General features: G+C 46.5%; 5 protein-coding genes across 8 annotated transcripts in view; 3 read left to right on the top strand and 2 right to left on the bottom strand.

The window, feature by feature from the left end:
• The window catches only part of RpL28 (ribosomal protein L28), a 384,986-nt gene that overhangs the window by 184,040 nt on the left and 188,684 nt on the right, over positions 1 to 12,262 (bottom strand). The gene's annotated exons all lie outside the window — the stretch shown is intronic.
• Ythdc1 (YTH domain containing 1) lies at positions 1,118 to 4,310 on the bottom strand. The gene is made up of 3 exons (XM_036814559.3): positions 4,143 to 4,310; positions 3,079 to 3,981; positions 1,118 to 2,731 (listed from the first exon to the last, which is right to left on the bottom strand). Exons 1-3 carry the CDS (start codon positions 4,156 to 4,158, stop codon positions 1,485 to 1,487), a joined length of 2,166 nt encoding a protein of 721 aa, XP_036670454.3. The 5' UTR covers positions 4,159 to 4,310; the 3' UTR covers positions 1,118 to 1,484.
• On the top strand, positions 4,605 to 6,999 carry LOC108007071 (uncharacterized). Its single transcript, XM_036814560.3, has 3 exons — positions 4,605 to 5,498; positions 5,559 to 6,359; positions 6,423 to 6,999. The coding sequence occupies exons 1-3, from the start codon at positions 4,643 to 4,645 to the stop codon at positions 6,917 to 6,919; spliced, it is 2,154 nt and encodes a 717-aa protein (XP_036670455.3). The 5' UTR covers positions 4,605 to 4,642; the 3' UTR covers positions 6,920 to 6,999.
• Positions 7,166 to 8,149, top strand: LOC108007070 (membrane protein BRI3). Its single transcript, XM_017070675.4, has 2 exons — positions 7,166 to 7,363; positions 7,417 to 8,149. The coding sequence occupies exons 1-2, from the start codon at positions 7,297 to 7,299 to the stop codon at positions 7,716 to 7,718; spliced, it is 369 nt and encodes a 122-aa protein (XP_016926164.2). The 5' UTR covers positions 7,166 to 7,296; the 3' UTR covers positions 7,719 to 8,149.
• Ids (iduronate 2-sulfatase) lies at positions 8,818 to 10,970 on the top strand. Its single transcript, XM_036814561.3, has 4 exons — positions 8,818 to 9,041; positions 9,181 to 10,201; positions 10,262 to 10,435; positions 10,741 to 10,970. Exons 1-4 carry the CDS (start codon positions 8,832 to 8,834, stop codon positions 10,878 to 10,880), a joined length of 1,545 nt encoding a protein of 514 aa, XP_036670456.3. The 5' UTR covers positions 8,818 to 8,831; the 3' UTR covers positions 10,881 to 10,970.

The following is a 12,262-nucleotide window of genomic DNA, read 5'->3' on the forward strand; positions in this document are numbered from 1 at the left end:
TGACACGGATAAGGCTAAGTCATTAAGAGGGCCAAGTTCAAGTGAAAGTCGCCCATTGATTATTGTTAAAGACCCCGGAAACGTAAACTTGAAAAACAAAGTACACAAACATGTAAAGTTAGCAATCATTAGATTTGCAAATGAATAATAATAAACATGTAAGGTATGTACCTACACGAAATAAATAAACAGTTATCTTACTTAGCTTAGGCAGCTTTTAATTTTCTCCAAACCCTTTTTAAAAGCTAAGTTTTATAATGACACCGCAATAAAGTACAAAGTGTTATTAAATTTGTAATCAGCTCGAGTTTTTATTTGCCATCAGTCTTTCTACGAGTCTCTCTCTAATTTTCTTCTTTGCATGTAAGGGGTTCCCAAATCCATCCAGGTTCCAGAGAGATGGGTTCACATCCTGCAAGTAAACAGAGAAAACTCCCTAGGTCTGTCCGGGAATGTGTTTGAGTGTTTGTCGGCGGTCAGAGCTTCGGGTAAAGCGTGAAAATGTGGCAGTCATTGAGTGAAATCGATGGGGAATGGTGACCATCTAGTGGGTCAAACAGTTCGGATTGCTACGGTTCGGATTGCTATGGGGCCAAAGGGACCCGGAGCGATGATCTCCGGGCCAAAATGTAGGCGGATGTGTGTCTGTTTCTGGGATAATTGGTCTTCTGTCGGCAAGACATGTAAGTGTTAAAAATGATTGCATTAGTTTTATACTACGTATAAGGAAGCTGGGATCGGATCGAAACGACTGGACCCTCGACTTTGAAGTTAGGTAGCAGTGATAATTACTATTATAAACCCCATTGGGAGCTAGGCTCCGCTTAGGTCTTTGAAAGTCTTTGTGGGGCATAATAGGTAGCACCCCTTTGATTTTCAGCTTGCTTTTGTTGTGTCCAACTCTCGTTTTTGGAACTTTATGGGGTTGTGGGTGGAGAATGGGGGCTTTGTGGGGTTTGGCACACACGATACACACATCACTGTTTGATCACTGCTCTCATGTTAACTTAAGTTCGTTCATGGTATTGTTGTTGGTTGTGGTTGTTGTTGTTGGGCGTCTCTTTAAAGTCTCTTTCTCTCGCTCTTTTTTTTTGGTTTTGGGTAAATAAAGTTCACATTTTCTCTCTTTCATTTTGTATTTTTTTCTTTTTGTGTTTTAAAATATTTAATTAGCATTAAGATCTCTGCTGTTTTGAAATTTGCTTAAGTCGTAAGTTTGTTTAAATCTTAGTGTGGGTGGTGGGGGGTGTTTGGTGACCGGGACAGAGAGAAAGGGGGGAAAGAGAGTTGTATCGACTTTAGACGATAGCCGGTTTTCGTAGGTCTAGGATTTTTCGGTTTTATCATATTAACTTTTCGCTTATACCGTAACGCATTCAATATTTATCTTTGAATTTTCACACGCGAGAGGATTAGGATTACACTTTCCGATTCTAGCGAGGCCAGCAGTACGATCTCGATCTCGACATCGATATCGATGCGGCCTAGCGCCTGTTGTCCCGATAGTTTCGCTGGCCGCCGCCACCGCCACGCTCGCGAAACGGTCGCGAATCCCGCGAAGATCCACCGCTGCGATTTCCGTACTCCCGCCGACGAGCGCCCGCGGAGCCGTTGTTGCCGTCCCGATTCCGATAGCCACCGGGTCCACCCATTCCGCCGCCGGATCCTCCGCCCCCGCCGCCTCCCATGCTTCCGCCGGCAGCCGCCTGGGCTGCAGCTACCCCGCCAGCTCCATTGCTACCGCCATTGGCTGGTCCGCCGTAGACGGGAAAGCCTGGCGGTGGCACTGTGGGCAGGCCAGCGTTCTTCCAGGCGGCAAACTCCTCGTAGCTCGGCGCCTTATCGAAGCCCGGTGGTGGTGGCCTTTGTGGAGGTGGATAATCCGGCAGTGGTGGTGCACCCGGTCCATCGTAGTACCGCACCGGTGGCGGCAGCTGCTCGTACATGGCAGCTGCTCCCGGTGGCAGGGCACCAGCTGCTCCGGCCCCTGCTCCTGGCATCGGCAGCTGGGCGAACGGAGGAACGAAGGGCAACGGCGGAAGTTGGCCATGCATGTTGCGCATGTAGTCCGCCACATAGGCTTCAGCGGCTGCTGCGGAGGACATGTATCGCTCCCACGACGGCATGGCCATGTCGCCCGGTCCACCGGGTGGTGCTCCTCCTCCACTGCCCATCTGACGGTAGGGAGAACCGCTTCTCTTGAAGCCACCGCCTGGTGGAAGGCCCATGCCATGATGGTGACGGTACGGCCGATGGTGTGGTGGTCCGTGGTAACTCCTCTTGTGGCGCATCGGACCCAGCTGGTCATGACTGGCTCCCCTGCCTCCGCCGCGGCCTCCTCCTCCGCCGTGGCCACGCGAAGAGAGACTCCTGGGCGGCTTGTAGATCACGTGGATGCCCTTTTCCCGCATTACTCGAGCTGTCTCCTTGGATTTTTTGAGTATCGGGGTGAGTTCGATTTGCTCGTCCTCGGGGAAGAGGCGGCACAGTTCGCCGCCAATCTTGGGCTCAATCTCCTGGCCGTCGCGACCGATCTTTACCGGCTTGCCCTCGTTCCAGGTGTTGTGCAGATGGAGGGTGGCGTTGAAGGACAGCTCCTTGCGGCAGATCCAGTCAAGCTCGATGACGCCGCCCAGCGCCTTGGACGAAATACTAGGCGGCAGTACCCAGGCCACTTGGGGAATGTCTCGCCGGGAGGGAGCCGCCATCCGGGCAAAGCCTGCAAATTTACCTGCATGGAAAACAAGATTGCAATGATGTTTGTGTTGGAATTGTGTGTGGGTTTCTAAATCTTACGAGTATTAACAAAAAATGGTAAGAAGATGGTAAATATAAACTACTAAGGAATTGAGTAAAGATCAAGGTAACATAAGTCACATTTTGTAATACACATTTGATAGAAAATATAGCTTTTCAACTGCTGTTTAAAGACGAAAGACTAAAATATAATGGCATTTTAAATAAAGATATAAAATTATAACAAGAAATGAGAAACATAAAATATGAAATAAACAGACTTCCTCACCAAAGACAGCAAGTTTCACCAAAAACCACTAGGAAACCCAAACTGTAACCTACCACTCTCGTTCACCGAGAAGATGAGCAGCACATTTCTGGCCTCCTTGAAGGCCTGGTTAAGATTGGCGTCGTTCTGCGGCAGCGTGGCCCACACGCTCTTGCTCTTCGACAGCTGGACGTTGTCGCTATTGTTGGACTTGATGAGGAAGAAGCGCGTGTCCCGAAACAGGTAGTTCAGCTTTGTCATGTAGTCGTAGCCCTTCTGTGAATGTGGCTGCGAACCAATGCCTCCCGAATCCTTTTCCGGCGTGGAGCTCTTGGAATTGGGCTTACCCCGGCCATTGCCGCCACCATTGCCTCCGTTCCTCTTGTGCTGGGTGCCCGAATCCGAGTCGGAGGACTCACTATCGGACTCCAGGGCTGGAAGAGCTGGTTTCTCGTCCTCGGCCTCGCTGGCATCGCTCTTGTGGCCCACGGAATCGTTCAAATTTGAGGGTTTCTTGGTGCGCGACTTCTTGGCAGCCGGCTGGCGCTCCTCGGCAGGCGGGGACTTGGCCTTCACTTTTTCGGGTGACTCGGAGGAAGTGGATTTCTTGGACTCACTGCCTGTGCGTTTCTTTTTCTTGCCACCATTCAGATCCTCGGGCGTGGGCTCCCGTTTGCCTTTGTTCTTGGAGGAGGAGGACTTCGAAGACTTGGCCTCCACCGTAGGCTGGGGGCTCTCCTTGGCCAGCTTCTTGGGCTTCCGCTTGCCACTGCCCACCAGTGAGGATGTGGCAGTGCTCACCGAGCTGATACTGGGCTCCGAGTCCGTCGAGTCGCCACCATTCGACTCCGACGCCTCGCTCCTTGTGTTGAACTCAAAGTCCTGCAGTTCCTCGGCAATGTCCGCCTCGTTCTCATCCAGGCCCAGGTGCACTGCATCCAAGTCCGCCATCTCGCGCATCGGCAGCTTTTGTTTACCTGCTCCGCAATCGGTAATCGAAAATCGGAGTACCGCAGATGAATGGAGCACCCACGCACACAAGCACACATACACAAAGCAAGAAAAATATAGAGAAAAAACGCCGATCGATCGGCAAGGTGAGATACGGTCGCCAAAATCCGGCTAAATCAACACTCACTGGCTGCCCTCGGCATTAATTTTGTGGACACCGGTTTAGCGCCACTTCCTATCCACTTTCCACCGCAATAATTCGGATTTGGAACTCGAAATTGCACAAATTTTACAAGGTTTTACACACAAATCTGCGTCAGCGGCGACGAATTGGCGATGGCGTCAGAAGAGTGCGACTATATGTGCTGCAAGCGGCCAATCGCAGTATCTATCGATAGGCGGATGCAGGGCATCTGCAACAAGAAAAGTAGCTAGATGTAGCTAGCTATTGATAGCCAGTGATTTGGCTTTTTTGTTTTCAAAATGTCATCTTTGTAATATTCGTCTTAATAAAAGTTAATTTTTAAATTATTGGGTTACTAAACCAATGGTGAGACTTGCATTTATTAAATGTAAATTTGGAAATTCAATTGTAAAAAATAGCCAGATCTAGCTAACAAACATTTTATTGCCCAGTAATGCCATTATCGATTAAGTTATCGTTGTAGTCGAAGCGAGGTAAACAAAATGCACCAGAACCAGTTGGATTTTCCGGCTTTTCCGCTTTCCCTGCTGGACGACAGCGATCTGGAGCCCCAGAGATGCTACGTTCCCGCGGCAGGGGACTCTCCAGGAACGGGATGGTGTCGCTGTCACCTTTCCGATGGCAGCTACGCAGTTTGTTGGGTTATTCCGCGTGCCGGCAGTGAGACTTGTTGCTTCCTGGATGGCATGGTAACCTCTTCGTCCCAATTCTCACCCACCAATCAGCGTTTGGTGCTTCTGGAGCCACTAAAGCTAGTGTCCTGCCTGGCAAGGATTCCCTGCGTTGTCACAGTTACCCAAGAGCTGCTCCAACGCCCTCAGGTGACTCTGGAGGATCTGGAGGATGATGTACGAGTGTTTCTGCGCCACCTGAAGCTGACCAAAGGATGCTCCGTGCAGCACAGACGTCTAGCCCAATTGGGCATCGCCAGTGTGGAAATAATCGAAGCTCCAGGGGTTGCTGCTGACGAATGTTTTGAAATATCCCGGGATGCTGAGCTGCTCCTGGTGGACACCCGACTGGGAACGCCCTATCCTTTGGTTTCCAAATCAAAGTACCTGCCATACAGCTTCGAGCAGCCCATGGAGGACTTGGAGCAACTTCTGGAAGCCTCTAGGAGTGGTTTCTTCTACAGATTCCCTACTACAGCGTTGGTTGTGGGACCTGTGGGTTGTGGAAAGAGTCGCCTCCTCGGAGAGTTCCTGCGTCGACACAACTGCAACTGCTTCTACATCACAGCCAGCCAAGTGCTGCGATCTTATCCGGGAGAAACAGAAGAGGAGCTGAGGAGAATCTTCAAGGCGGCTGAAACTTTTAGGGAGCAACTGCAACCTCTATGTAAGGCTTAAAGGCTTCCGTTCATTTTATGAAATTGCTAATTATTGTATCCATTTTTAGTGACCATTGTGATACTCATCGAGGATCTGGAGCTGCTTTGCCCCTCATCGAGTGTTGCAGATGCCAAAAACTCCAGCAATTCCCTCCGCATTTCAGCGCAACTCTACAAACTTATTGATGCACTGCCTCAGGGCATTGTTTGTGTGGCCACCTCAGGAGCTCCGGAATCTCTACATGAACACGCACGGAGGCGTTTTGTGCGCGAGGTGTCCATCGAGATGCCCACCGAAGAGCAGCGCAAACGGCTCGTAGAGGATCTCTGCCAAGTACATGATCTGGAACTCACGGAGACCTTACTCGATCACATAGCTAGAAATACACAGGGTTTTGTGATGGCGGACATAACACTCCTCATGCGCCGCGTGCAACAGGAACAGCTGACCAAAAATGAATCCAATGTGGATCAAATCTTCCGCCAGTCGCTGCTCCGAACTCAACCGAGTGCCTCGCGATCAACGGATGTGCGGGTGTCGAAAATGACGGCGGGTTTCGAGGTTATCGGAGGAATGGAATCACTGAAACGCACGTTGCAAGTCTCCGTCTTAGCGGGTCTAAGGCAGAGTGCTGCCTTCGCCCGATTCGGATTGAGTCTCCCCAAGGGAGTGCTGCTCTATGGACCTCCCGGATGTGCCAAGACCACCATTGCCAAGTGTCTGGCCAAAGAGGCTGACATGACCTTTATTGCCACATCGGCGGCGGAGGTCTATTCGCCCTACGTGGGATGCGCTGAAAGATTCATTTCGAGGATATTTGACACAGCGCGAAAGAATGCACCTTGCCTGATTTTCCTGGATGAGATTGGTAGGTCACAGGCGATTCATCAAAAAATATGTGACCCTAGTATTAATTTCATACATTTCATAGATTCCCTGGTTGGCAGAAGGACAGTCTCAAGTGGTGGAGGTGGTGGTCAAGTTCAGCTGAGGATTCTCTCCACACTGCTCACCGAAATGGATGGCATTGTGGGTGGTGGCAGTCAGCAGCACATACTCGTGGTGGCGGCAACCAATCGGCCGGATATGATTGATGATGCCCTGCTGCGACCTGGGCGCTTCGACAAGCTTATCCATGTACCAGCTCCGGATGTGGACTCCCGCCTGGCGCTACTGAAACTCCACGCCCAACGAATGCCTTTCCATGAGAATGTGGTGCTTGAGGAGATTGCTTCCCGCACTGATCGTTATTCCGGAGCTGACCTGTGTAATCTCTGCAACGAGGCGGCAATCGAGGCTTTCCAGCGTGACTTTGAGGCCACTGAAATTGAGCTTCAGGACTTTGAGAAGGTCCTGGCCAAGCAGAAATCCTCGCTTACCCAAAGTCAAATAGATGGCTACTATAAGTTTGCTTATAGGTTTCTGTAAAACAATTTTTTGCAGGTAAAACTGAAGTAGTTGGGGTAATTTTGTTACTTTTGCTTAAATAAATAAGAATTTTTTATCAATTACTATTGAACCTTCTCCATTTACATGTTTGCAATTATAATTTTTAAAAATTGTTAAAAGGTCTATTAGACTCATGTTTCAAATTTAATTTAAAATGTAACTGTAAGGCATAGTTTCGCGCCCACCATGATTAATCGATAGCAGTAATCGCTGTCAGCTGTTGCAGCGATAACTCGGTGCAGCAGCAAAACAAAGAAAACAGAGAAAAAGTTAACACAATTAAGCGTAGTAAAAAAGCCTAGATTATCGCCAAAACACATAGGCAGTGAGTCACGGGAAAAAGCTTTCCGGCCACAATGGCAGATACCCGTAAAGACGCCGCACCGCCGAGCTACGAAGAAGTCATGAACAGTCCCTCGCAAGGTGGGTAATAAGTACTCCAAAGATCAGGTGTATTTAACCCGGTTTTATTCCAGATTCCCGGTTGATAGCGGGCGTACACCAGGGGGCACCTAGTGCTCCGCCCCCCAACATGCACATGCCCACCTACGGAGCATTCGAGACGACGCCGGTCAGCGTGGTGATTCAGCCCACTCCGGTCGCCATGCCCACGGAGATCATAGTGATTGGGGGATGCCCTGCCTGTCGCATTGGCTACCTGGAGGATACCTTCTCCGCCTGCGGCGTGTGCTGCGCCATCTTCTTCTTTCCGCTGGGAATCCTGTGCTGCTTGGCCATGCGCGAGAAACGCTGTACCAATTGCGGAACTGTTTTCTAAAGGGAATTCCCCAGAATTCGTCCAAAAATACATCCCACTTGGCTTTCATTCAAAATCAAGGAAGATGAGTTACGCTCCAGCTACAGAACGGTCTTCTATAGGGGATTTTCCATTAAAATCACCCATACATACATCCCCCCTTTGGCTTTCGGGGTCGGCACCAGTTACAATTCCTTATTATGACTGTTCTTTTTTGATATCACAAAGCTCCAATACTTTTATTATTGTTAATCGTTAGCTCACAAATCATTAAATGTTATGTGTAAATATTATTCCTGGCTGTTTGCGATGTGCCCCCGATTTCCAGTCACTGTCAGGCGATTGCTTATAAAGAGAATGGTCATGTACAGTAGAATTTGCCTAAACCAAACCCCAGAAAGGTGATTTTATAAAAAAAAGATTCATATATTGTAAATTACGAAATTGTTTTTTAAGAAAAAGCGAAATTGATTTTAAATATCATAAGTATTAACTTCCAACCATATAAAGCACTATTATTAAAAGCGAAGCTAAGCAAGATTTAATCGAATGTAAAATAAAACTTATGGGAAATACATCCCACATATATAAAAATTAATTCAGTAGAATTTTAAAATTTTGGGGAGTTAGGAAATACAGTTGTGGTTAGGTTTGACTCATAGAAAGCTCCATTCATAAAAGTTGTGGATGATTACTGTATCTATGTATATATTGTGCACTGCAAGCGTCGTCGAAGCGCGCTTCCGTTAAATTCAATTGAAATATAATGGGGGGCGGTTTTGAATTACGCCGCCTGTCCACATTCTCCATACTGTAAACAAGTGTAGTGCCTCAAATCAGGAACGACCCAGAACGACCCGTATATACCCTTAAATATACTTTCGCATTATATCAGATATAATGCTTTTATATCAACAAATATAATGTTCGTTAATTAAAAAATGTGCCTACATTAATGAAAACGCAATATACTTTTAAATTGTGATATGGAAAAATGTTATAATTAAATCCAAAATGGATATACCCCTCTATCGGATTTCATGGGCACAGGGCATCACAACAAATTCGCCGGCATCCACATCCGCCGTGTCGGCATCTTCGAGTCAACAGTCGTGAATTTTCTTTGCCGTGGACATGACCAGTGTTCGTCTCCTGTTCCCGCTGTTACTTCCAGTGCTGCTGGACGCAGTTGCTCCTCCACCTCCACGACGACCCAATGTGGTGATGGTAATCTTCGACGATCTGCGTCCAATAATTGGCGCCTATGGCGATCCGCTGGCCAGCACTCCGTATTTAGATGGTTTTGCCCGGGGAAGTCATGTCTTTACAAGGGTTTACAGTCAGGTGGGGTTTTAAAACTAGAAGACAAGATTAACTGATTAGTATTTACCTATACCTTACTAACAATACCATATATGTTAAATATTTCTTTATAATATTTTTAGAACATTTAAATATGATACTTTCTTTAAATTTTTTACAGCAATCTCTGTGTGCACCCAGCAGAAATTCCCTACTCACAGGTCGAAGACCAGATACATTGCATCTGTATGATTTCTACAGTTACTGGCGCACTTTCACCGGAAACTTTACCACTTTGCCGCAGTACTTCAAAGAGCACGGATATTACACCTACAGCTGTGGAAAGGTATTCCATCCTGGCCTGTCCTCCAACAACACGGATGATTATCCCCTGAGCTGGTCAGCTCCAGCATTTCGTCCTCGAACCGAACAGTTTATGAACTCGCCGGTGTGTCCAGACAAGGAGGGCATTCTCCGGAAGAATCTCATCTGTCCGGTGGAGCTGCAAACTCAGCCGTACAAGACTCTTCCAGACATCGAGTCCGTGGCGGAGGCGTTACGCTTTGTGGAATCCCGGAAGAATAACAACCGAGAGCCTTTCTTCCTAGCCATGGGTTTCCACAAGCCACACATAAATTTTCGGTTTCCACGGCAATTTCTGTCAAGATTTAAACTTTCGCAGTTTTATAATTACACGGAGGATAGCTTGAAACCACCGGATATGCCGGCGGTGGCCTGGAATCCTTATACGGATGTGCGTGCCAGGGATGACTTCAAGCACTCTAATATATCCTTTCCCTATGGACCGATTTCCCGGCATCAGGCCGCTCAGATACGGCAGGGATACTACGCCTCAGTGGCCTATGTGGATGATCTGTTTGGCAAATTGATCGGTGGATTGGATCTGGATGATACGGTAGTGTTGGTGCTGGGGGATCACGGCTGGTCCTTGGGCGAACATGCTGAGTGGGCAAAGTACAGCAACTTCGAGGTGGCTCTCAGGGTTCCTCTGATCATAAGAAGCCCGCAGTTTCCTCTAACCCAAACGAAGTACTACCATGGGATCACAGAACTTTTGGATGTGTTCCCCACTTTGGTGGATCTGGCGGGACTACCAAAATTGCCTTCTTGCCAGAACTCCCAGGAGTTGACCTGCGGCGAGGGTAAAAGTCTTTATTTCCAGCTTTTGGGTCTGGGCAGAGGTAAGATTGTTTTAACATTTTATTGAATTTCTTTATAATAACTATCTATTTGTTTTTTAGCTGATGAGCATGTGGCCCTCAGTCAGTATCCTCGACCCGGAATGCAGCCCACAAAACACCCGAATAGCGACAAACCCAAGCTGAGGAATATCAAAATCATGGGCTATAGCCTTAGAACCGATATCTATAGGTATACGTTGTGGGTGAGATTTCATGCCCAGAACTTTAGTAGAGGTGAGTTAGAAATTGGCTATTCTTTATTATTATTTATTATAAAATAAAAATAAAAAAACTGGCCAATCTAAAAAACACCCACAGTCAAATTTCTATACTTTTTTTGTTTACCATTTTTACTTAACATTAACAATCTACACATTTAAAACATTTTTATAATCTCTAAAATCCGTAGGGTTTTTATACTATGTACTATTTTTATTTATTTAAATTTTCATTTAAAGGTATGGGTGTATCTTTTTAACTATATCTTATATATTTCTATATTATATAATTATTTTTTATTTATGTATTTATTTTTTCAGACTGGCACGATGTGTATGGCGAGGAGCTGTACGACCATCGCCTGGATTCTGGAGAGGAGTTGAACCTGGTGCCGCTGCCCGAGTTCGATGATGTGCGCCAGCGACTGCGCCGGCGTTTGATGGAGGTCGTGGGCAGCTAGTGGAGATCGGAGATCCTCCATTCCCCCCTTGGAATCTCTCTCTCTGATTTTGAATAAATTCATAAGCAATAAAGGCAGCGCGACAAACGATCTCGAGACGGCGAAATATCTTGTCGCCATAATTGGAATTTAATACTTCCGGTTGGGCAACAACGCTTGCGAGACGCCCAGACATGCTGCATATTTTTCGCTGTAATTTCTGCGATGCCCCCGTCTTGGAGGCCGCCTCCCTGCCCACCAGTCCATATACAATATACAATCCGATCCACGCCGATCCGCGCATGCGTGACTGGTGTCCATTGCCTTTTTGGCTTCGTTTTTGTGAATTTTTGTGAATGAAATTTCATTCAACGTTGGCGGCGCGCGTCTCGCTGCGTTGGCGTCGGCAGCGACGTCGACGCCCAAATCGAGAGAGGATGGGGAGAGGAGAGTGGGGCCATAGAGGAGGGGGCTACGTTGGCGACTCTTTTCGAGCTTTCATTTTCGCTTTGGTTTGTTGCCAGGCGAGTGAAAACCAAGGCACAGAAAGAAATTTGCATGGTAGTTATACGAAATTTTTAAAAAATTAAGATACATAAAAAATGATTCCAAATTTTCGAAACAAAATATAAGGTGCCTGAAAGTAGGCAACAAAATATTTATATATCAAAAAGTATTGATAATACCGCTTAAAATAAAATAGTTCCTATATCTGAGCACATACAATATTATTTTCTTATGATAATATTATATATTATTTATTGGTAATGACTTTTTATATTCATTCATTCCCCTGATGATGATTTATGATCTATTAGGTGTCCAACAGTTTTGAATAAGATATCCGAATTGTGTATGATGAAGATTTTTGATCGAAGATCAAGTATTATAAAATTAAATACATTTATTTTAAGATCTTTATTATAACAATATATTTTTCTCTGTGGATTTCCCAGTCTGGTAATTAAATCTGCAGCCCGCTGCTTGATCGATGTGATCCCCCCTCCCCTGTGGACCGCCTCCCCAACCCCCGCCTTTAACCCACTCTTTCTCTACGTGCTCTCTAATGTGCATATTTGGTGTGGGCTGCGTTTTGGGTTCGCCATGTGGGCTGTCTTTCTGGAGGTGATTAAACTGCATTTTGGCAGCACTTTCAAACACACACACTTGCGCCGGCGCATTTCGAAAATATGTGTCCCAAAGAGGGCGTGGCCATTTCAACTTTATGATTTTTGTCATATTTCTCGAGACTTTGTGGCTTTTACAATTCCATTCACTAAATTTGGTTGAATGTCGTATAACTTCTTTGCAGAGAAAACTTTAGTTTATTGCCTTTGATTTCTTGTATTTTCATTTGTTAATAAAATTGCAAAAACCTTAACTTCATACTTTTAGATAAGTTT

Source organism: Drosophila suzukii, chromosome 3 (genome assembly GCF_043229965.1).
Source record: "Drosophila suzukii chromosome 3, CBGP_Dsuzu_IsoJpt1.0, whole genome shotgun sequence".
Taxonomy (NCBI): Eukaryota; Metazoa; Arthropoda; class Insecta; order Diptera; family Drosophilidae; genus Drosophila; species Drosophila suzukii.

What these genes read in the sequence shown, in the direction of transcription:
- Ythdc1 (XM_036814559.3), bottom strand. An exon ending in CTTCTCGGTGAACGAGAGTG is followed by an intron (nt 2,732 to 3,078) that starts GTAGGTTACAGT and finishes TTTTCCATGCAG; the next exon opens with GTAAATTTGCAGGCTTTGCC.
- LOC108007071 (XM_036814560.3), top strand. Translation starts at nt 4,643, where the DNA reads ATGCACCAGAACCAGTTGGATTTTCCGGCTTTTCCGCTTTCCCTGCTG. An exon ending in GGAGCAACTGCAACCTCTAT is followed by an intron (nt 5,499 to 5,558) that starts GTAAGGCTTAAA and finishes ATCCATTTTTAG; the next exon opens with TGACCATTGTGATACTCATC. An exon ending in GATTTTCCTGGATGAGATTG is followed by an intron (nt 6,360 to 6,422) that starts GTAGGTCACAGG and finishes TACATTTCATAG; the next exon opens with ATTCCCTGGTTGGCAGAAGG.
- LOC108007070 (XM_017070675.4), top strand. Translation starts at nt 7,297, where the DNA reads ATGGCAGATACCCGTAAAGACGCCGCACCGCCGAGCTACGAAGAAGTC. An exon ending in CATGAACAGTCCCTCGCAAG is followed by an intron (nt 7,364 to 7,416) that starts GTGGGTAATAAG and finishes GTTTTATTCCAG; the next exon opens with ATTCCCGGTTGATAGCGGGC.
- Ids (XM_036814561.3), top strand. Translation starts at nt 8,832, where the DNA reads ATGACCAGTGTTCGTCTCCTGTTCCCGCTGTTACTTCCAGTGCTGCTG. An exon ending in TTACAAGGGTTTACAGTCAG is followed by an intron (nt 9,042 to 9,180) that starts GTGGGGTTTTAA and finishes AATTTTTTACAG; the next exon opens with CAATCTCTGTGTGCACCCAG. An exon ending in TGCCCAGAACTTTAGTAGAG is followed by an intron (nt 10,436 to 10,740) that starts GTGAGTTAGAAA and finishes TTATTTTTTCAG; the next exon opens with ACTGGCACGATGTGTATGGC.